General features: G+C 35.5%; 1 protein-coding gene and 1 long non-coding RNA gene across 12 annotated transcripts in view; one reads left to right on the top strand and one right to left on the bottom strand.

The window, feature by feature from the left end:
• LOC106088708 (chromosome-associated kinesin KIF4A) overlaps nt 1–19,164 on the top strand; it is a 48,960-nt gene extending 29,796 nt beyond the window's left edge. Inside the window, exons 5-8 of one of the 11 annotated variants that reach the window (XR_001221500.2) lie at nt 140–884; nt 1,124–1,171; nt 7,259–7,334; nt 18,213–18,293. Coding sequence is in view for 4 of the 11 variants with exons in the window: in XM_013254364.2 (XP_013109818.2) it covers nt 140–884; nt 18,213–18,356; nt 18,464–19,017; nt 19,078–19,135 (1,501 nt within the window). In the remaining 7 variants the exon portion in view is untranslated. Of the gene's footprint in view, nt 1–139; nt 885–1,123; nt 1,221–7,258; nt 7,335–7,757; nt 7,805–18,212; nt 18,357–18,446; nt 19,018–19,077 lie in introns of those variants that run through there. The other 10 variants (XR_001221495.2, XR_001221499.2, XM_013254364.2 and 7 more) reach the window with 10 other exon arrangements.
• On the bottom strand, nt 18,055–19,081 carry LOC131996751 (uncharacterized). The gene is made up of 3 exons (XR_009397963.1): nt 18,955–19,081; nt 18,481–18,887; nt 18,055–18,397 (listed from the first exon to the last, which is right to left on the bottom strand). It is a non-coding gene; the product is annotated as an uncharacterized LOC131996751 (long non-coding RNA).
• Nucleotides 19,165–24,440: the final 5,276 nt, after the last annotated feature.

Raw genomic sequence — 24,440 nt, 5'->3', positions numbered from 1 at the left:
GTACAAATCGCCCCCCACACACTATTCCTTTGCATTAAGTGTCATTACAGAATTGTTGAGTTACAATGCCTGATGTCTGTCTGTTTGTACTTCCTTCCCTCCCCCCCTCCCCAACTTCCCCATGTTTCTGTTTTCATAGACTTAAAGATGCTCTCGAAAGACAAAAGGTGGCCCAAACACAACGCCAAAAACTGCAGTCCGCCAAAGACGCCAACGCTGCATCGATGAAAATTGATCAGGTCATTGCATGCGTTGAGCGCGAAATTGAGGTAATTATATCCCTTATTGATGCTGAACGTACACTTGAACAATTAATGGATGACCGTGGCATAATTAGCAGTCGTTTGGGAGAGTTGCAAAAACAACAACCTCTCCCCGAGCCCAATTCACAAGCAGCTTTGGAAATTGCCGTAATGCAGGAGGAAATCGATATGCGAAACGCCCAAATTTCCGACCTCCAGCAGAAGGTCTGCGCTAATGATCTCGACAAGCTCATACAAACTCTAGCGGATAGTGTCCAAAGCATTGCCGAGGCTCGAGCCGTGTTCAAGCATTTGCTAAAGTCTTTGGTCGAATTGAGGCGCGAACAAGCCCAGGCCACCGAAGACTTGCGCTCCCAATTACATGCTGCCGACGATCGTTGCAATGAGGCCTTTAAGACCATCAAACAAATGAAACTGGAACATGAAGAAGTCATCGCCGAATATGAGGAGAAAATAACAGTGGCCCTTACACCCGAACAAGAACAACGTCTGAAATTACAAGAGGAACAACAAAAGAAAATAGAATCTCTAATGATAGAATTAGAAAACTACAAACAAATAAGAGCCGCCGACATGAATCATACACCATTACCCGCCAAAAAGAAGAAATCATCCGCCAAGGTAGGTATCTTTGTTTACCTGTGTCTCTTCCTAAATGTATGCAAATGCATAGGAAGAATTTATCTATGATGTGATTAAAATGAGGTAGATAACAAAGCAAGAAGCAAACCAAAGCCCTAAATAACAGTCTGAATGTTTTTTTTTTATTTAAAAATTTACTTTTTTTCTTTTCAATATCTTTTTCTTGCACTTTCCTTCTACATTTTTTAACGAACGCTATCTGGAATTATTCTATGTAGCTTCTATCAGTCTTTACCAAATTCTCCGGCGTTATGCGGTGAATAGATGTGAGTATAACTAACGACATGCGACGATAGCTGAATATTGTTTGAGTGAGTGAGTGATGAACCCTACCAACATATGTTTGTCTTAACTTCTGTTGTGTTACCAGTTTTGTGTGTTCTCTCATTACGATATTTGTTACACTCTGCATCCCCCCACTTTGTTTTTGCATAACACAAATTCTAAAAATGGAACTACATATGTCATAATAATGTCCCCAATTCATAAATGTGTCGACATTCTTCAGGGATATATTTTTTGGTACATGTATTCTTGTCGTTTCAAATCTCTATTTATCTAAAAGATAATCATATACCACTTAAAACTTGCACAACAAATTAATTTCTAACCACCATGGAATACTAGGAGACCACTAAGATAGTGGGTTTTTTTTTGATAAAAATTAACATATTACGAGGGTTGCCTTTTATATTTCGGTATTAGGGAACAAAAACAAATATTAATAATCGAAAATTGCTTTATTGTTTTTCAAAATATTCCCCATTAAGATCTATACACTTTTGCATGAGTTTGAACCAATTGTCGAAGAACTTTTGCCACTCTGATCGCAAATGCAAATTTTCCAAAGAACATTCCATTAAGGAACTGGGGCAAGCTTCTCACAAATAACTGAGTGCTGTCCGATTCAATTTTAAGCTCAATGATAAGGGGCCTTCTTTTTATAGCCGAAGTCCGAACGGCGTGCCGCAGAGCGACACCTCTTTGGAGAGAAGTTTTTCCATGACAAAGTACCTCACAAATGTTGCCAGTATTGGAAGGGGAAAACCACCGCTGAAAAATTTTCTGATGTTCCTGCCAGGATTCGAACCCAGGCATTCAGCGTCATGCTAACCTCTGCGCTACGGTAGCAGCCAATCTGATTGAGGTATATCCAAAACATGCATTCTGAACCGCTTGATCAGGTGTCGAAAAACTTTGGACCTCTCATTTTATTTTCTACGTATGGAAAAAAGGGGTCATTCGGTAGCAAGTTAGGACTATAAGGCTGATGATTCATCAAATCGATGTTTTGAGTGCTCAAAAATGCAGTAGTTTGAGCTGATGTGTGAGAGCTCGCATTGTCATGGTGAAAAGTGATCCGTCTTTGGCGGTTGGTTTTCCTGATATCTTGGAAGACAACTGGCAAACAAAAGGTTGTGTACCACTTAGAATTGACTGATCTGCCTTGTTCTAGAGGTACGATTGCAACATGTCCAGTTTTTCCGAAAAAAAACAAGCAATCATTTGCTTGGAAGTGCTTCGTGCGCGAGCAAATTTTGTTAAATTTGGCTCATCTTGAAACACCCATACAATCCACTGCGGTTTACTTTCGGGCTCATACGAGTATCACCTGTCACGATGCATCACCTGTCACGATGTCATAGATGTGCGATCGTATTTTTGGAGCATTTCATTTTGAACCAATCAACACTAGCCTTTTTTTTTTGAGCGATTGACAAATTGTTTGGGGTCCAACGCTAACAAATTTTTTTGACGGTCAAATGTTCATGCAATATTGAATGTATGCTGCTCCCAACAATGCCGAACTCGGTTGATTTCACCATACGATCGACAAACTCTGGTCCTTGATGGAGCTTCAGCGCCAAAAAATCGAATTAAGTTCAACGATGCACTGTTGTTGAGTTAATCCATGTCGAAAGTTGAAAAAAAATAGTCGCAAGAAAAAGTTAACGATTTAATTCCATTTTTTGGGCGAGATGAATCTTCTAAGTTACTGTAAACAACACAAATGGCGCTCGTATGTCAAAACGTTCTGAGTACGGATAACATCAAAAATGTCAAGCTTTACAATAGAGCTGTCAGTTGGCAGACTGCAACACAAGGGTTGTACAATCCTGAAATAGAAAAAGCAACCCTCGAATGTTTTAACCAGGATTGACTATTAGAAGGTTGTGTCACTTGCAGAACCAAAAAGTGGAAAGACCCCATGAACATCAAGAATGCCAATGTGAGGCTAAAACAGATGATTTTATACAGGGAAAACCGATGATCGAGCCATTAAATCCGGATATAATGAGCAGGGTAAACGGGGTATTATGAAAGAAATAAGAGAAAACATAAACTGAAAATGATGTAAACAAATGGGCATATTCAAAATTAATGCATGACGGCTGATTGCTTTCTGTAACCCTGTAAAGTGAATCTTGTTTTTTAGACAAATTTAAGGAATGTACCTCACAGTTTAGGGAACCAAAAAACTAACAAAATAATTCAGATTAATAAAAAACACTTCTTTAAACTAAAGAATATATATTGCAGGCAACTAGCCTTTTAACGATTTGTGTGAAGTTTTTCATTTTTGAGGACATGATACGAGTTTACAGTTTGGGGACGATTTGTGTGAAGTTTTTCATTTTTGGGGACATGATACGAGTTTACAGTTTGGGGACATGACACGAGTTTGCAGTTTGGGGACAGTTAGTAAAATATTGGTGTCTTCATTAGAAAGCATATTTAATCGCTAACAAAATATTAGGCTTTAAGGAATAATATCATATTCTGAAAATGACGATATCGGAAATAATATCCTATTTTGAAAATGTAAAAAAAAGCTTAAATTTGAGAACAGTATAGAGCCTGTTCAATGGATTAATACAAAAATGCAAATATTGCCCATGAACATTCCAGTAAGGAAAAAGTGCAAACTTCTCAAATATCAATGAGTGTAGTCCGATTCAAGTTAAGGCTCAATGATTTTATAACAGAGTCTGATCGGCGTGCCGCAAAGCGACATCTCTTTCAAGAAAAGTTTTTACATCTCAAAGTACTTCACAGTTGTTGACAGCTTTAGGAGGAAAACCACCACAGAAATTTTTTTCGAATGGTCCCGCCAGCCAGCATTCGAACCCAAGCGTTCACCGTCATAGTCGGTAAAGTATTTTTAATGTTAGGAAACCCCTTTAAACAGAAGCTTCCCTCATTGTCTTCATATGCTTTAACTTTTTCGATAAACTTGTCTTTCAATATAAAAAAAATTTAAAAATGTCTACTTTTAAAAAACTGTATTAATGCTTTACCAAAATTTTACTATGCAACAGTGTATAAAATGTATTAAAAATAAAAGTTATTATTTAAAAGGCTATGAAGTTATTTGGATGTTTTGCCATAAGCAGTTTTCCTCTTGTAAACTTTTGAAAAATTTTTATAAATTTAATTCATGTTTTTCAATACGCAAAGTTTGTCTATAGTTTTAATTTTTTTTTAGAATATTGTACAATAACGCTTAATTTGAATTTTTATAGCCCATACGAAGATAAGAAACTTCCCTATCTAACGTTTGTGATAAAAAGAGGCGACAGACTGTATTATGGGTTTTTCTATCCCATTTAATTGATAGACGTTGTAGTATATACATATATTTATATAATATATTCATAAAAACATATGTACAAAAACAAACAAGAATACTCACGTGTTATCATTTGCATTAGTTGGATCAGTTCATGACAATGAAGGTTAGTGTGATAGTAAGCAGTCGTCAGTTATTTATTTGAATTAACCGGGTTCACAAAGAACGAAAATTATGTGACCGACCGACCGATTAGAAATTTTTTCATAACGGTAAAAATTGAAATTTCTATCAAAAATTTGATTTGAATCTTCTTTGAAAATCGATTAAAGTCCAACTTGATTTAAACCTAATTTGAAAAAAATAAACGTTTTCTATGGACATTTCTAGTAACAATCAAATTTTCTAGAATATTATTTGTAAAAAAATTAAGTTTTCTATGAAAATTCGATTTTAATTTCGATTAAAATCTAATTTTCTATGAAAATTCGATATCGATAAAAATGAAATATTTATGAAAATTATATACGAAATTTCAATAAACAACAAACTATGAAAACTCGAATTTGATACAAACTATATTTTCTATGAAAATTCAATCTTGATAAAAAAGAAATTCTATGAAAATTCGATTACGATAAAATCCAAGTTTCTATTAAAATTCGATTTCGATATAAATCGATAGAAATTCGATTTGTATAATCTTATTTTCTACAAAAATTGGGTTTTGATAAAAATCAAATTTCGATAAAAATGTATATTCCATCATAATTCGATTCGGATAAAAATTAAATTTTCATCACCTGTGTTTTGTTGTTGTTAGATGTCTCTTTGAGGAGATGCTTGCTGTTGGATTTTATTTTTTTCTTACTGCGCTATAAGAAAAGGTTGACTAACAAGACCCAACGTTTCATTCAAAATTCATGAAAGAAACGTTGCACTGCTCACAAATTAGTGAGTAAGTCTTTTTGTAGCATAACAACCTGATGAGGCCCCTAGGAAGGCCGAAATCGCAATCAAATTTTTTATACAAATTCGATTTTATAACTTTGTCTTCTAGGTTGATTTTGATAAAAATGAAAATTCGATTTTGATGAATATCAAATTTTCCGTAGAAATTCGATTTAGATAAAAATCAAATTTCTATAAAAAATCGGTAAATATCTATATTTTATAAAAAGTCAATTTAGAAAAAAAAAAATAAAATTTTCTACGCAAATTTAATTAAAAAAGGTTTCACGAAAATTTATTTAAAAAGAAAGATTATACGAAAATTAATTAAAAAATCTACGAAAATTTAATTTAAAAAAAATATGCGAAATATCGATTTCGATAAAATCAGATTTTCTATAAAAAATCAATTTCGATAAAATTTAAGTGTTTTTTGAAAAATCGATATCCATAACAATCGAGAAAATAATCAAACTTTTTATCAAAACCCGCTCATGGTATTTTCTACAAAAATTCGGTTTCGATAAAAATCAAATTTCGTTAAAAATTTTTATTCAATCGAAATTCGATTCGGATAAAAATTAAATTTTCATCTCCTATGTGTTGTTGTTGTTAGATGTCTCTATGAGGAGATGCTTGCTGTTGGATTTTATTTTTTTCTTACTGCGCTATAAGAAAAGGTTGACTAATAAGACCCAACGTTTCTTTCAAAATGCATGCTTCTACCACTGCACTGCTCACTAATTAGTGAGTAGGTCTTTTTGTGGTATAACAACCTGATGAGGCCCCTAGGAAGGCCGAAATCGCAATCAATTTTTTTTTTATAAAAATTCGATTTGTCTTCTTGGTTGATTTTGATAAAAATGAAAATTGGATTTTGATAACAATCAAATTTTCCATAGCAATTCGATGTAGACAAAAATCAAATTTCTATGATTTATATAGAAGCAATATCAATGCACAGACCAAATAAAACCAAGGTTAAAAAAGTCGGTTGAAAGTCATGAAAGAAATCATTGTAAAAATGTTAGCCTAATCGGATGCAAATTGCGCCCTCTAAAGATGCAATGCATCTTAAAGGGTACATTCAGTGTCGGATTGCTTATTTTTGTTTAGTTTTGCAAAAAATTTAACTTTTGCGATAGTATCTATCGGAAAAAAATTAAATATCGATAGTGCCATCGATATTTTTCCAGCTCTAACCAGAAATCAGTTTAATTTGGGATTTAAAAATAAATCCAGCAAAAATCGGATTTATTTTTGCATGGGGAAAATCTGCCAATAAACAAGGATTTAGCACTTAAATCTCGAAAAGGCCATAAATCCGGATTTAGTGACCAATTGAAACGTAATTTTAACAGAAAATAATTACCTATTAATCGTTATTTCGATAACATCTAAATTACCATTAAAAAAAATTATAAAAATCATGAAAATTTGATCAAATCAAATTTTCGCTTGAAAATTTGATAAAGTCTTATACAAAGTAAAATATCCATATTTCTTCAAAAAATGGATAAGCTTCCTCCAAATTCTATGAAAATTCAAAAAAAAAAAGAAAATTGTTTAAAATATCGTTTCTTTCTACAAAATAAATTTCTGAAAATTTCGATAAAATGTAAACCGAAAATGAAAGTTTTCAAAAATCTATTGAAATCAAATTTTTTTAAAGCTTTGATTAACTAAAAATTTTATAAAATATGTCTTTGATTTTTTTCTTATAAATTTTCTCTACGTCTTATTGCTAGCCATATTTTTCAAAATTATTTTAGATTTGATTGGAATATGCTTTTTGAAACAATCATTTTAAAATTGGTTCCTTATTTTACAGTTTTACGATGGAGGATTTAATTTTTACAGGTATACACTACTCGAACATGTGTTACGGCTGTTTGATTAAAGAAAAGGTACTACAGCTACATTTGATTGCCTTTCAGAGTTTTAAACTACTCCGTATCTTCTTCATTGCTTTCCGAGTCATATGGTGGCTCACTGTGTTGTTTTTTTTTTGCTTTCAGCTACTTTAATGGGTATATCGCTTAAATTTGATTTATTTTTTTACATTCATTTTCATATTTTTTTTATTTCAAAAATTGTACAATATATTCATTTAGAAGTGAAATACACATCAACTTGTCATTGTCCATAAAGATATCTGGGATTATAAACTCGTGTGTGTTTTTTTTTGTTACTACCTGTTGTTTGTTTCCTTCGTTGTCCAATGGAAGGGGGTTGTGCATTTGAAATTAAGCTTTTTCCTGTGGTGTCATTATATCGCTGAAGTTTCTTGGATTCATTTGTTTTATCTATGAGTCTTTTATATTTTGCAGGTTTACTGTTCTCGAGCATTTCTTACGGCTGTTTAATGGAATACCAGGTAGTACTTTTTGGGGTTTGCTTTTCTTTTCGCCATAGCCATTAAGTGCACATTGCTTTTCGGGCCCAGAGCCACACTGCCCTGGCAGGGCGTTTTGGTTTTCCTCTCACCCTTGAATAATCCTTCCTCATAAACATTGTCATAAAGAATGTCCTTAACATATAGATTATATGGTATTATCATATTTAGTGGGGATTATTTAAAAGGGAATGGATATATGTATGTTTATGTGTTATTATATTCCCTTTTTGGGCATGGGTAGTATAAACATCCAGCAGCGGATAACGCCAGTTCCGAATTTCTGTATGCGACATGGGCTGTACAACTTTTTGCACCATCTCATCCTTTTTATAAGGTCTTGTAGGCACGGGAACATGTTTTTAAAGTTTGTAATCTAAAATTCAAATTCTCGTTTACTTTAAAAAAAAAAAATATATATTTGTTAAAAAGTGTTTAATTAGCACTTTATGATTTTCGCTTAATTCGTCCCTTTAAACAAGACCCACAATGGCTGGTTGCTTTGAACGCATTGCCGTTATTTGCTTAAATCACATAATCAATCAAATGTTTTCGCCAGACAGCGCTAATAGCATGCAAGAGTTTTTATGAGCATTTCTAAACAGACTACTATCTTTGTTTTATGATAACCTTACATTACTTCGATATTTTATTGATACGTCTTTTAATAGATCCCATATCAACATACCAACGCGCGGCCCTTGAAGCCATCCCATCTAATATGGTTGAAAAGTCTTCTAACCAAAACGAAACGCTTTGCTTTTCCATTTGCAAAGAAAATCTCTGATAATTGAGCTCGTCTCGAAAGAGAAACAAACAAAAATTGTAAAATGTAATGATCTTCGCCCTAACAGGTCAAAAAATTGAAAATGAAAAAATTCGGCAGAACCCGGCCGGGATCCGAACCTGGCACACGGAGAAACAGCGAGAGCCGTTGCAGTTGTCTTACGTTCGAAGTCATCAATACAACTTCCAACAGATGCACAGAATCATGTGCACCACGGAAGTAGTGTAATTGTCGCAGAAAAAAGTCTGTCATTTCACAAAAACACGTGCATCGGGAAAAAGTACAGCTTATAGACAGGGTTGTCGAGCGTGGTTAATGTGGTAATTGTATCAAAGAGGCGTTTTCGCAATTAATACGATTCAAATACAATATACCAACGCACGGCCCTTGAAGCCATCACACCTAATATGGTTTGAAAAGTCTTCTAACCACACACCATAGTGGTTGGTGTGTGTTTCTATCTCTGGCTTTCCTTTTCCATGGGAAAAAAAATCTCTGAACAATGAGCTCGTCTCGAAAGAGAAACAAACAAAAATTGTAAAATTTAATGATCTTCACCCTAACAGGTAAAAAAATGAAAATGAAAAAATTCGGCAGAGCCCGGTCAGGATTCGAACCTGGCACACGGAGAAACAGCGAGAGCCGTTGCAGTTGTCTAGCGTTCGAAGCCATCAATACAACTTCCAACAGATGCACAGAATCATGTGTACCACGGAAGGAGTGTAATTGTCGCAGAAAAAAGTCTGTCATTACACAAAAACACATGCATTGGGAAAAAGTACAGCTAATAGACAGGGTTGCCGAGCGTGGCTAATGTGGTAATTGTATCAAAGAGGCGTTTTCGCAATTAATACGATTCAAATACAACATACCAACGCACGGCCCTTGAAGCCATCACACCTAATATGGTTTGAAAAGTCTTCTAACCAAAGACCAAACGTGTTCCATAGTGGTTGGTGTGTACGTTTCTATCTCTGGCTTTCCTTTTCCATGGGAAAAAAATCTCTGGACATTGAGCTCGTCTCGAAAGAGAAACAAACAAAAATTGTAAAATTTAATGATCTTCGCCCTAACAGGTAAAAAACTTGAAAATGAAAAAATACGGTAGAATCCGGCCGGGATTCGAACCTGGTACACGGAGAAACAGCGAGAGCCGTTGTCTAGCGTTCGAAGCCATCAATACAACTTCCAATAGATGCACAGAATCATGTGTACCACTGAAGGAGTGTAATTGTCGCAGAAAAAAGTCTGTCATTACACAAAAACACATGCATTGGGAAAAAGTACAGCTAATAGACAGGATCACTGTAGCGCAGAGGTTAGCATGTCCACCTATGACGCTGAACGTCTGGGTTCGAATCCAGGCGAGACCATCAGAAAAAATTTTTCAGCGGTGGTGTTCCCCTCCAAATGCTGGCAACATTTATGAGGTACTATGCCATGTAAAACTTCTCTGCAAAGTGCTGACGCACTGCGGCACGCCGTTCGGACTCGGCTATAAAAAGGTGGGCCCTTATCATTGAGCTTAAAACTTAAAATCGGACTGCATTCACTGATATGTGAGAAGTTTGTTCCCTGTTCCTTAGTGGAATGTTCATGATCAAAATTTTCAATTTGCAATAAACAGGGTTGTCGTGCGTGGTTAATGTGGTAATTGTATCAAAGAGGCGTTTACGCAATTAATACGATTCAAGTACAACATACCAACGCAAGGCCTTTAAAGCCATCACACCTAATGTGGTTTGAAAAGTCTTCTAACCAAAGACGAAACGCGTTCCATAGTGGTTGGTGTTTGTGTTGCTATCTCGGGCTTTGCTTTTCCATTTGCAAAGAAAATCTCCGATCATTGAGTTCGTCTCAAAAGAGATACAAACAAAATTTCATTAGTCATTACTCGCCAATAGATGTCGTGCTGTCATAATTTGAAATTTTTTCGAACCTAAAAAAATTAGAAAAATTATATCAATATAAGAACGCTTCGGTAGCTGAGTTTATAAATAACAAGACTACCAGTGCGGTTGCAATATATACCGATCTTGGGTCTTGACTTCTTGAGCCATTAGAGGGCGCAATTCTCATCTGATTTGGCTGAAATTTAGCATGAAGTGTTTTGTTATGACTTCCAACAACTGTGCTAAGTAAGGGTTTAAATCGGTCTATAAACTGATATAGCTGCCATATATACCGATCTTGGATCTTGACTTGAGCCATTAGAAGGCTCAATTCTCATCCGATTTGGCTGAAATTTAGCATGAAGTGTTTTGTTAGGACTTTTAATAACTGTGCTAAGTATAGTTTAAATCGGTCCATAACCTGATATAGCTACCATATATACCAATCTTGGATCTTGACTGCTTGAGCCATTAGAGAGCGCAATTCTCATCCGAAGTTGCTGAAATTTTGTACAACGCCTTCTCCCATGACCTTCAACATACGTGTCCAATTTATGCTTCTTGAGCTCCTACAAGGCGCAATTCTTAACCGAATGGACTAAAATATAACCCAATGACTTCTACTATGGTCTTTAACATTCAATTCACTTATGATCCGAATTGGACTATAACTTGATATATCTCCAATAGCATAACAATTCTTATCCATTATTCTTTGTTTGCCTAAAATGAGATACCGCGCAAAGAACTCGACAAATGCGCTCCATGGTGGCCATGGCCTGGCCGAACTTAGCACGCTCTTGCTTGTTTATATCTACCAAGCTTTTAGTCGACAAAAATAATTTTTTTTTTTTTTTCAAATAAAAATTAAACCTGAAAGTAAAGCAAAAGTCGGGCGAAGCCGACTATATAATATCCTAAACCTACTCTACAATTATTAATTCTGGCAATATAGAATATATATGTATATGAGAGCTATATCTAAATCTGAAACGACTTTCAAACAGATCGTTTGAAAATTGTTGTTACTACGGCCATATAAGTGCGAAACCGGCGATAAATATGTGTGGGTGCTACATTCAATTTTGAACCGATTTTGATGAAATTTCGCAGACATGTTAAGATCAGTAACAAAACACTCTGTGCCAAATGTTGTGCAGATGGGTGAAAAATTGTACTAACTACGGCCATGTAAGTGCAAATCAGGCGATACATATATATATCCAAATCTGAACCGATTTTGATAAAATCTTGCCGATATGTTTTGATCAGTAACAAAACTGTCCGTGCCAAGTTTTGTGTTGAAACGTTGAAAATTGTAGCTACTACGGCCATATAAGTGCAAAATCGGGCAATACATATATATAGGAGCTATATCTAAATCCAAACCGATTTTGGTGAAATTTTGCAGATATGTTAAGATCAGCAACAAAACAGTCCATGACAAATTTTGTGTAGAACCGTTGAAAATTGTAGTAACTACGGCCATGTAAGTGCAAATCGGGCGATACATATACAGCGGTCAAAAAAAGTATTCATCATTAGCAAAATTGATAATAAATTCACTTATTTTGGGTAATTGAAGAAAATTTAAAGTAAACAAATAATGCAGTTTTATGCAATAGTTTATTTTTCGTAATATGTTTTAAAATAAATTCAAAAAATAAATTTAATTAGCGCAAAAAATGCAATTTTATATAATAACACCAAAAACAGAACAAAAAAAGTATTCATCATTGATGTGCTATCATCAAAGTCAAATTCAAATATTATTTGGGAATCCCCCTTTTCTGTTTTATTTAGTAAAGGAGGCTTTGCCCTTGACAGCAAATATTTAATTTCATTGAAAATATAGTTTTTGTCAAAATGGGTCGTAAGCAAAACGAGGTTTCTGATGAGGTAAAAGTTTTGATAATAAAACACCACAGGAATGGTTTAACTCAAAAAACTATCAGTGAAATATTAAATAGACCACGATCTACTATACAATCCATCATCAGAAAGTGGACAGAACCGAAAACTGTTGACAATAAACCAAGATCTGGTCGACCAAAAGCACTTTCAGTTGGAGATGTGCGTTGGCTAGTGCGGCAAGTTCATAAAATTCCGAAGACAAATGCGACCATTCTTCGTAAAAATACTATGGAATATTTAGGGAAGGAAGTTACTACACAAACAATTCGAAATACACTCAAAAGGCATAGTTACAGAGGAAGAACTGCACGTAAGAAGCCCTTTATAAATAAAATAAACCGAGTGAAAAGGCTAAACTTCGCAAAAATGTATGTAAAACAGCCCGAATCATTTTGGAAAACAGTCATTTTTGCAGACGAGAGCAAGTTTAATCTTTTTGGGTGCGATGGAAAGGTCATAGTGTACAGAAAACCAAATACAGAGCTTGAAGAACGAAACACAGTTGCTACTGTAAAACATGGTGGAGGTGGTTTAATGGTTTGGGGGTGTATGGCGGCTTCAGGAGCGGGAAATCTTGAAATTATTAATGGAGTAATGGATCATAAGTATTACATTGACATTTTAAAGAGGAATTTAAAAGATAGTGCTGTAAAACTTGGGCTTGGTAATAACTTTCAATATTATCAAGATAATGACCCCAAACATTCTGCTTTAAATACCAAGATGTGGATGCTGTATAACTGCCCCAAAGTCATTAAAACTCCTCCTCAAAGTCCCGACTTGAACCCAATTGAACATCTTTGGGAACATCTCGAACGCAAATTGAGAACGCGCAATTTTTCGAGCAAGAGTCAAATGCAACAGGTGATAGTCCTATAGACCAAAATATAACCGCTAAATTAGTCCAATCGATGTCAAACCGTTTAAAAGAAGTTATAAGACGCGGTGGTCGAATAACAAAGTATTAATTTTTTTAAATTATGTTATTTATTTTTTTGTTTTTTTGCAATGATGAATACTTTTTTTGTTTAATTTTTTGTGTTCAGCTGTAAAATGGCCCTTTTTGTTCCAATAAATACAATTTTTTTTCTTTAAAAACAATGAAATTGTGTACATATATATCACACAAGCACTACTGCATCATTAGTTTAATATGTTTTTATTCCAATTGTCTTTTGTAGACTTATTAAAAAAAAAACATTGAATGATGAATACTTTTTTTGACCGCTGTATATGGAAGCTATATCTAATTCTGATCGGGCGATACATATATATGGGAGCTATATCTAAATCTGAACTGATTTTTATGAAATTTCGCAGATATGTGTAAATCAGCAAGAAAACATTCCGTGCCAAATATTGTGCATATTCGGTTAAAAACTGTAGTTACTACGGCGGTTTAAGTGCAAATCGGGCGATACAAATATATGGGAGCCATATCTAAATCTGAACTGATTTTTACCAAAATCAATAGCGTCCGTCCTTGGGCCAAAAAAAAAATGATATGTGAAAAATTTCGTGATGATTGGACAACAAATACGATCTGCACTTCGATTACAAGTGAAAGTGATTATGAGTCGATCGGTATACTTATCAATGGGTCTAACTCCTTTCCTTCTTAACGTTACAAACAAATGCACAAACTTATAATACCTTGTACCACAGTGGTGGTGTAGGGTATAAAAACGATGCTGTCTTAACAACGACTGAAACAAAGATCATAAGAATTCGTGTGACTTGCCATCAACGCTACCGTAAAGGGCTGGACATCGCTGCTCTAGTGTAAACATGGTTTAACCCTGGGTAGTTTTAAGAAGTTAAAGTCTAAAGCCCAACCACAACGAAATCAACGATACAACCTTGTGGGAATGGGGGTAGAAATTCCCACTCTACTGTCAAACTTATGTACACTGTCAAATTGACACTTTTTTTATTTGCATTGCCACGTGCAGTAGCCAAAAATCAAGAAATTAGTGATTACAAACGTATAGATTAAAATTGTGAATAAATAAACAAAATGTAGAACAACTTTAACATCTAAACAAACCATTTGACAGAGTACATTTGGATACAACTCTTATATAGAAAATATTATCAGATGGGCTCATGACGTTACATTTTTAAATCTATCTAGGTTTTTAACCCTATTAATATTACTAGATTATGGATTCTGTCCATCTATTTAAGAAAATAACAGCTATGTTGCTGCGTGAAATTTCTGCAGTCGATGAAAGTGTTCATTGTGCTACACTTCTCTTTTAATTTGCTGCGGTTACTATAAATGATGACAATTTCGCTTTTGACATTTATTTTTTCAGTGTTTCGTCCGGGAATCATATTCAGCACCTTCGCAATGTGCACTGCCACTATGTTATCGGAGGCTGCAAAAAATGCTTGATCAAAATTTGAATTAAGTTCAGCTTATTTCCCCCATGCAATATGAGCGCGGTTCCACTGTGCTAATGAACTGAACCAAAAAAAAAACAACGACTGGTAATTTTTACTTGATTTCCTCATTGGAGGAAACAAATTAACACATTTCTATTATGTAGTAGTGAGACGACACAATTTTTAGATGTGTTATGGTGTTAGCAACGGCTTGACTAGATAACTTAAGACTAATAGTAAATAGTTTTTTAGACAATTCTTTTGGATAATAATACATATAAAATAGTTTTAATACCTATGGAATGGCAAATAAAACATTTAGCAACTACCTGAATGACAACAAGTAAAAAAGTTGTCAAGTTCAAGGTCGTTTTTAACCGGGCGCCTCTGCATATAGAGCGGAAGCAGTTTATTTCTCCCATTCTAACCAAGGGTTGCGAAAAAGTCGTAAACACAGGAAAACGAATTGGTATTTGTGTTTCATATTCACACTGTTTTGTATGTATTGGGTTGCCCAAAAAGTTATTGCGGATTTTTTAAAAGAAAGTAAATACATTTTTAATAAAACTTAGAATGAACTTTAATCAAATATACTTTTTTTTTACACTTTTTTTCTAAAGCAAGCTAAAAGTAACAGCGGATAACTGAGAGAAGAAAGAATGCAATTACAGAGTCACAAGCTGTGAAAAAATTTGTCAACGCCGACTATATGAAAAATCCGCAATTACTTTTTGGGCAACCCAATATGTTTATTAGGGTTGGTCAGTTTTTAAGGTTAAAAGAAATATTCACCAGTTATCAAAATCTACGAAAAATTCTAAGAACCCTGAATCATGGGTATAAAATCAAAATCGAGCTTTCGCTTTTTGATGGCAAACTTTAGTTTTTAAACCAATGTAAAGCAAACTTCCGATGTTGTGATTGTCATAGATTACGATTTTGACAACCATAAAAATTTCACCACTCTAATGTTTACGCCATCTACATTTTGCCACAAAAACATTCTATAGATTTGTTCACCACAGCTCTTAAAACGTTATTAATAAATAAACACACATCTTTATGCATACATATGTACATCCAAGGCGTATTTAATAAGGTGGCCGCATGTCAGGTCATTTTTGAAAAATTTGAACTTCAAAATAAATATTTTATAAATTGATTTTTCAGTTTGCTGCTGTTTTGATTCTTCAACTAGGCTGTAAATGGTACGCGTATAACCAACCTCAATCGCTCTCAGCTTCAGAACTAGCCTGGTCTACCGTGGAAGATTAAATGCATTCTTGTTGTTGTGGTTGTAGCAGTTTGTAGTGTTCTATATTTCGTCTGCTTGATTCTGTTGAGTGTCAAGACCCAGGAACTCTGCGACTAAGATGGGGGGTGAGTACAGAGGTATCTGGACTCTGCATTCTTGATAGCTATTGGTAGCTAGTTTACCCCTATAACCACCTAGTGAGAACTATAATTAAACCTGCCATATTGATGGTTTTGTCTGGAGCTAATAGGAATTTTGAACATTTTTAAATTTGTTTTTTTATACCCTCCACCATAGGATGGGGGTATACTAATTTCGTCATTCTGTTTGTAACACGTCGAAATATGCGTCTAAGACCCCTTAAAGTATATATATTCTTGAATGACATGTCATTTTAAATCGATCTAGCCATGTCCGTCCGTCCGCCTGTCTGTCGAAAGCACGCTAACTTTCAAAGGAGTAAAGCTAGCCGCTTGAAATTTTGCACAAATACTTTTTATTAGTGTAGGTGAGTTAGGATTGTAAATGGGCCAAATCGGTCCATTTTTTGATATAGCTGCCATATAAACCGATCTTGGGTCTTGACTTCTTGAGCCTCTAGAGGGCGCAATTCTCGTCCGATTTGACTGAAATTATGCACATGGTGTTTTGGTATAACTCCCAATAACTGCGCTAAGTATGGTGCAAATCGGTCCATGTTTTGATATAGCTGCCATATAAACCGATCTTGGGTCTTGACTTCTTGAGCCTGTAGAGGGCGCAATTCTCGTCCGATTTGGCTGAAATTTTGCACATGGTGTTTTCGTTATAAATGCGCTAAGTAAGGTTCAAATCGGTCAATGTTTTGATATAGCTGCCATATAAACCGATCTTGGGATCAAGACTTCTTGAGCCTCTAGAGGGCGCAATTCTCGTCCGATTTGTCTGAAATTTTGCAGATGGTGTTTTGGTATAACTTCCAATAACTGCGCTAAGTATGGTTCAAATCAGTCCATGTTTTGATATAGCTGCCATATAAACAGATCTGGGGTCTTGACTTCTTGAGCCTCTAGAGGGCGCAATTCTCGTCCGATTTGACTGAAATTTTGCAGATGGTGTTTTGGTATAACTTCCAATAACTGAGCTAAGTATGGTTCAAATCAGTCATGTTTTGATATAGCTGCCATATAAACCGATCTTGGGTCTTGACTTCTTGAGCCTCTAGAGGGCGCAATTATCATCCGATTTGTCAGAAATTTGGTACAACGGCTTCTCTCATGACCTTCAACATACGTGTCTTATATGGTCTGAATCGATCAATAGCTTCATACAGCTCCCATATAAACCTAGCTCCCGATTTTGCTTCTTGAGCCCTTACAAGGCGCAATTCTTATCCGAACGAACTGAAATATTACACAATGACTTCTACAATGTTCAACATTCATTTATGGTCCGAATCGGATTAAATTGATATAACTCCAATAGAACAACAGTTCTTATTCAATATTCTTTGTTTGCCCAAAAAGAGATACCGCGCATAGAACTCAACAAATGCGATCCATGGTGGAGGGTATATAAAATTCGGCCCGCCCGAACTTAGCACGCTTTTACTTGTTTTTTGCTTGTCACTCAAAAATTAATAAACTTCTTTCTTCTTGCTCTGATTGGTCGAAGCAAATTTGCCGAAAATTTTAAATGTCACGGCGAATCGAGTTTTCTTCGCCCTGTTTACAAAAAAGATGCAATTCGCCGATGCGGCCACCTTATAAATACGCCTAGTGTACATCTATAATAAGATCTTGTGGTAAAAGGCCAACAGGAATTGACACTTGTGTTAAAGAAAATTGATCATAATTTCATTATCCTAGTCATGATATAACAAGACCATAATTGGGTTGCCGGTAACAGAAGTTTCTTTTTTTTGTTTTTGCTTTTCTAACACAAATTTTTTATGTGGACCATTTTACACAGAGAATGAGAAACTGTTTTTCGTTATACTCTTCATATGCACATTGAATTCATCTATGCGCCGCAATGATCATAAAATTTTATTTCATGGTACTAAGGAACAACAAAAAGATGTCACCCCCTACCCATTGCACTGTTTATTTTCACAATTTGTTCTTCATTTTTTTCTTTCATTACTAAAAACAAATTCCCTTTTTTACAATGCAGAGCACGGCCATTAAGGAGGAAGAGGCAGATAAGGAGGAATACATAGAAGAAATTGAAGTAACAAGTGAGGAAGAAGACGGTAGTACAAGCAGTTCCGATCCTGATTGGGAACAAACCCCACTGGTACGCAAAAAGAGAGCAAATGTAAGTTGTACTTTTTAATCATCATACACAAGTTGTTCGTTCTTAAACACAGACAAAAAAAAATTTTAAATAATTTATATGATCATAAAGATACGACTTGATTTCAGAGCATGCAGCAACGAACCTTTAGAATTTCAAAGTCCATGTCCCAGTCCGACATCTCCCACCACATGGAAGAGGATCAACAACAGATCTCCTTTGAGTCCAATCATTCGGGAACACTTGGAGGAACTACAAAAGCGACTGGCCAGGGTCAGCACAAGCGGAAGTCCAAGGGCTGCTCATGCCGTGGTAACTGCTGCAACAAGCGTTGCGGATGTAATTCGCTCGATCAGAAATGTTCGGTGAACTGCTCTTGTACAGCCTTATGTAAAAATCGTATTATGCCCATATTTGAGAATGATGATGAATCATCAGCGTCGGCTAATGTTGTAGCCGCCAACGACACCGACGCCGCAGGTGACGCCGCAAATAGTACTCACATAATGAAAAATGGAAAACGTTCTTCCACCAATGCCAATTCAAATGATTCTGTAACAGACAATGAAAATGACCATGATGATAATAACAAAAACAAAAGCAATACATCCGATGATACCTATGTCACAACCAAGTCAAATTTAAATGCCACAACCGCGTATTTAACACCAAAAATGGCCAGGTAAGTCGAGGTCTTGGAAATATTCGAGTAAAATCTTACGAGTTTTTCTTACATTTACAGATTATCAACATTTAATTTTGATACCGCAACAGCAAAAAAGAAATTCTTTAATGATTAAAGGAAATAAGTGCCTAAAACAAACAAACAACCAACCAATCGACTAACTGAAACCTATTCCCCTTTTCCATTTGTCAATCTTCAAACTTGAAATTCCATGTTATAATTTTTCGTTGTTCATCACCTGCCTATGTTTTTCCAAGAGTACTATTTAGTTTGTTTGTAATCTCGTAGCCAGTACTTGTCGGAGTTTGTTTTTAAGTTTTCATAAGGCCTATTTTTGTTTAAAATCACCTGTTATGTTTTATTTTAACCCTAGACCAGTGCAAGTCTAAGGTACTACATAGATTATTAGAATATAGATACAAAGTTTATTCATCGATATCATGCGTAAACAGCCAAACAACACAAAACAGGCCTAAACTAAGTAGTGCAAGGCAGCTGTGTTATGTAGCTAGCTATTAATTACACATTTACCACCGATAACATGACTTTGACTGCCTGTCATTAACTTTATGTTGCGCTACATAGTAGCAAATTGAGGCAGTCATATCTGGGTAATTGTCTTCAGCATAATAAATGGGTCGATTATGGATTGCAACTCAAGCTCAGTTTCGTTGCCTGGAGATAAAAAGATAAAGTTCACTCAATATCAGTGTTTTGAAAGGAACATCTCTATAACAAATTTAAACGTTGGCAACGCAACTGAAGTTGGCTTGCAATCCATAGGCGACCCATGAGCTACATATTTGATTAATTTTTATATTTTCATTTAATTGTATTACAAAAGCCAGCTTAACAAGTAGTGCTGTTTGCCTCTCTTTGAAAACAGTTGATGTCCTTCCAAAAAATGGCTAATTTGGACATATTTAGGAAATGAAACCCCTTTGTCGGAGATACATAGACTCGGCAGCTGCAAGTGTTTTAGATTTTGTCTTAGGTAATCGACTCCTTAGATTATGCATTGCAACTTAACTTTAGTTGAGTTGCCAACGGGCAAATTTGTTATGGAAATTTGCATTTCTGCATTCTTACTTAGTAGTTGAACTTTCAAAACACTGATATTGAATGAGGAGGCCACCGTAGCGCAGAGGTTAGCATGTCCGCCTATGGCGCTGAACGCCTGGGTTCGAATCCTGCCGAGACCATCAGAAAAAATTTTCAGCGGTGGCTTTCCCCTCCTAATGCTGGCAACATTTGTGAGGTAATATGCCAGGTAAAACTTCTCTCCAAAGGGGTGTCGCACTGCGGCACGTCGTTCGGAATCGGCTATAAAAAGGAGGTCCCTTATCTTTGAGCTTAAACTTGAATCGGACTGCACTCATTGATAGGTGAGATGTGGAATGCTCATGGGCAAAATTTGCATTTGATATTGAAGGAAATTGATAAAAATTTTCATCTTTGTGCTAACTTTTATTCTTGATTTTATCTTCTGGCAACGCAACTTTAGTTGAGTTGCCATCCATAATCGAGCCTTAGTTTTTCTTAGTTCACTTTTTTTATACCCTCCACCGTAGGATGGGGTTATACTAATTTTGTCATTCTGTTTGTAACACCTCGAAATATGCATCTGAGACCCCATATAGTATGTATATTCTTGATCGTCATATGATTTTAAGTCGATCTAGCCATGTCCGTCCGTCCGTCTGTCTGTCGAAAGCACGCTAATTTTCGAAGGAGTAAAGCTAGCCGCTTGAAATTTTGCACAAATAATTTTTATTAGTGTAGGTAGGTTGGGATTGTCAATGGGCCAAAAGGTCAATTTTTTGATAAAACTGTCATGTAAACCGAGTTCCTTAGTGGAATGTTCATGGGCAAAATTTGCAATTTTGTCATGTAAACCGATCTTGGGTCTTGACTTCTTGAGCCTCTAGAGGGCGCAATTATGGTCCGGTTTGGCTGAAATTTTGCACATAGTGTTTTGATATCACCTCCAACAACTGCGCTAAGTATGATTCAAATCGGTCCATGTTTTGAAATAGCTGCCATATAAACCGATCTTGGATCTTGATTTCTTGAGCCTCTAGAGGGCGCAATTCTCGTCCGATTTGACTGAAATTTTGCACGTAGTGCTTTGATATCACTTCCAACAACTGTGTAAAGTATGATTCAAATCGGTTCATAATCTTGTATATCTGTCATATAAACCGATCTTGGATCTTGACTTCGTAAGCCTCTAGAGGGCGCAATTCTCGTCCGATTTGACTGAAATTTTGCACGTAGTGCTTTGATATCATTTCCAACAACTGTGTTAAGTATGATTCAAATCGGTTCATAATCTTGTATAGCTGTCATATAAACCGATCTTGGATCTTGACTTTTTAAGCCTCTAGAGGGCGCAATTCTCATCTGATTTGGAAGAAATTTTGTAGAACGTATTTTCTCATGTCCTTCAACATACTAATAAAGTCTGAATCGATTAATTCCTTGATGCAGCCCCCATATACCTATTTCCCGATTTTGCTTCTTGAGTCCCTACAAGGCGCAATTCTTATCCGATTGAACTGAAAAATTAAACAATGACTTCTACAATGTTCAGCATTCATTTATGGTCCCAATAGGACTATAACTTGATAAAGCTCCAATAGCATTACAGTTCTTATTCAATATTCTTTGTTTGCCTAAAAAGAGATACCGCGCATTGAACTCGAATAATTCGATCTATGGGGGAGTGTATATAAGATTCGGCCCGGCCGAACTTAGCACGCTCTTACTTGTTATTCTTGATTTTATCTTCTGGCAACGTAACTTTAGTTGAGTTGCCATCCACAAACGACCCCTAATTTCACTTTTTTTTTTGTAATTACAATTTGCATTTTATCAATATATACATATGGGACATTCCACAACATATTAAAACATTCAGCAAATATTTTTGACCACTTGGAATTGTCTTTATAGGTTTTAAATGCAATTAAATTTTAAAGGTCAAATCATAATAGGAAAACCGTCCTAACCTGCTAGTTCCCTTTAAAAGAGATCAATAGATTGTACTCCCAACCTCTAGGGGCTTTGAAGATAAAATCATAATCTAAAAAACGTTCTCCTTGTTTAAATGTTCATGGGCAACATTTTGCAATCATAATGCCCTAATGTAAAAATATCGAAATTCGAGTACGCCCTCGCCAACCGGAATAAGGCTAAATGATAAAAGCTAAAAAATACAAATTGCCATAAATAAAATAGTTGGTTCGATTATGGATTGTTACTCAAATGCTGTTGCGTTGCCAGAAGACAAAACCACAAAAAAAAATATGGTTTGCAACTCAACTATGGTTGCGTTGCCAAAAGATAAAATCATGTAATAAAAATGAGTATAAAGTTCTACCATGTATTGTCAGTTTCATTCAATACATGGTCATTAGCACAACAACAAAACTTTACTCCCAAAGAAACTACCTTGAGTGGCAAATACCGTAAATTGAAATGTCAACGTGGTTTTAGATGTAAACTTTGTTTTACAACTTATCTTTCGCCTTATAAGTACATCCTGCATTCAATATCAGTGTTTTGAACGTTCAGCTACTATGAAAATTGTAAAAAATTTTGGAATTCATGCGCAAATGGAAATTTCTATAACAAATTGGCTCGTTGGCAACTCTACTGAAGTTGGATTGCATCCCTAAAATGACCTATTAGTATAAAGTTGGAAATTTTTGTCAACTTCATGCAATTAACGTTCAGCTACTAAAAAAATTGCAATAAAAGAAAAAGTTGCAATTCACCATTTTGTCGTTGGCAACTCAACTGAAGTTGGGTTGCCATCTATAATCGACCCACTAAACTCCAAACAAAAATACCTTAAAACTTGAAATGATCTATCATTCCCCTTTTTGGTTCACCCGCCTTACTTGCAGAATAAGAAAAATTAGTTAGTTTTGTTTATAATCTCATACTCGGTAGGTTTTTTAGAAATAAGTATTTTTAATTTTTCTTATTGTTTCAATACAAATATTTTAACTACTTAATTAATTGTTTAATACTATCATCTCATTTGTTTGTTTCAACTTTCATCGTCATCATTATCAATATCAGTCAGTACTATCTATAATTGTTTATTTATATGCTTACTATATATGTGTTTATAATTTTAGTTAATTATTTATTTATATATGTATGTCTAGTGTTTGTGTATAAAATTAAATTTTACTATCGAATAATTTTTTTAATGATAAATTACAATAGAGAAGGAGTTTTAATGCAAATGTTAAAAAAATATCTTGCCTCACCTTATAACTTCAAACTTCTTTGTTGCTATACTTTTGTCCATTTAAATAATAACATTGAAATTATTTTTTTTTATATTAAAAACACATATCTACCACCTACTACATGTTACTACTACCACGAACAAAAATAATAGTATTTCATGGTCTAAGCCTTTCTTCTTAGTTCCTAGTATAAAGATAGGATAAAAATAGGTATTATTTACATTTTTATAAATACAAACATTCATAAAAATGATATACTTGGAAATATAGTTAAAAAAATTGAGTGTTTTATTGTACCACTAGCCACCTCTAGATGGCAACATTGATTCGAATCATTATTTTATAGCAGCAAACTTTGACAGTTATTTGAGAATAATGATGATAAGTTTACTAGATACCGGTAAATAGCAAGCAAAGAGCAAGCAATCCCATGGCAGCCAGTTGTACGCACCGTATTGACCCGATGGAACCCTTCATCGACAAGGGCTGCCGCCTCAGTGTACGTGTTCGTCTTTTTCTCGTCATGGGAGAGGCACATCCCGGAGTGCCTTCTCCGCATGTTTCTGGTCCGTGCCGGGATTGAAAACAACCCCGAATCCTGGTTCTGTTCGGTTTGCCAGAACCGCCTTCATCATAGGTCTGTTTCGGTCTGGTGTAACCGGTCCATGGAGTGGGTACATTTCCGATCATGCTCTGGCCTCACTTCACTAGTCATACAGTAAAGTCATACTGGATATGTTGCAAGTGCTATGCGGACATAGCCAGCAGTGGGTTACAAGCGTCGTCGTTGTTGCCTTCTGCGTCCTCGTTGTTGTTGTAGCAGTTTATTGTGTTCTATCTTTCGTCTGCTTGACTCTGTTGAGTGTCAAGACCCAGGAACTCTGCGACTAAGATGGGGTGCGTCCACAGGGATCTGGGTCTGGCCGGGCAGTTAAACAGGTGACATGTGTCGTGCGTCCTCGTCGTTGGACTATGTGACCCTCCCGACCTTTCCCGTGCGGCAATATACGCAACGGCAGCATTCCAGCCCCAATATTATCAGCCCAGTGCCGGGAAGTGTATCATTTTTGCAACTAAACTGCAACGGTCTCCGTGGCAAGAGCGATGAGATTGTGGATTTTATGAGTCGGAAGAGCATATTGGTCGCAGCGATCC

This window comes from Stomoxys calcitrans, chromosome 4, assembly GCF_963082655.1.
Source record: "Stomoxys calcitrans chromosome 4, idStoCalc2.1, whole genome shotgun sequence".
Taxonomy (NCBI): Eukaryota; Metazoa; Arthropoda; class Insecta; order Diptera; family Muscidae; genus Stomoxys; species Stomoxys calcitrans.
Note: the sequence above shows the minus strand (reverse complement) of the source record. Positions and strands in the feature narration are given on the sequence as shown.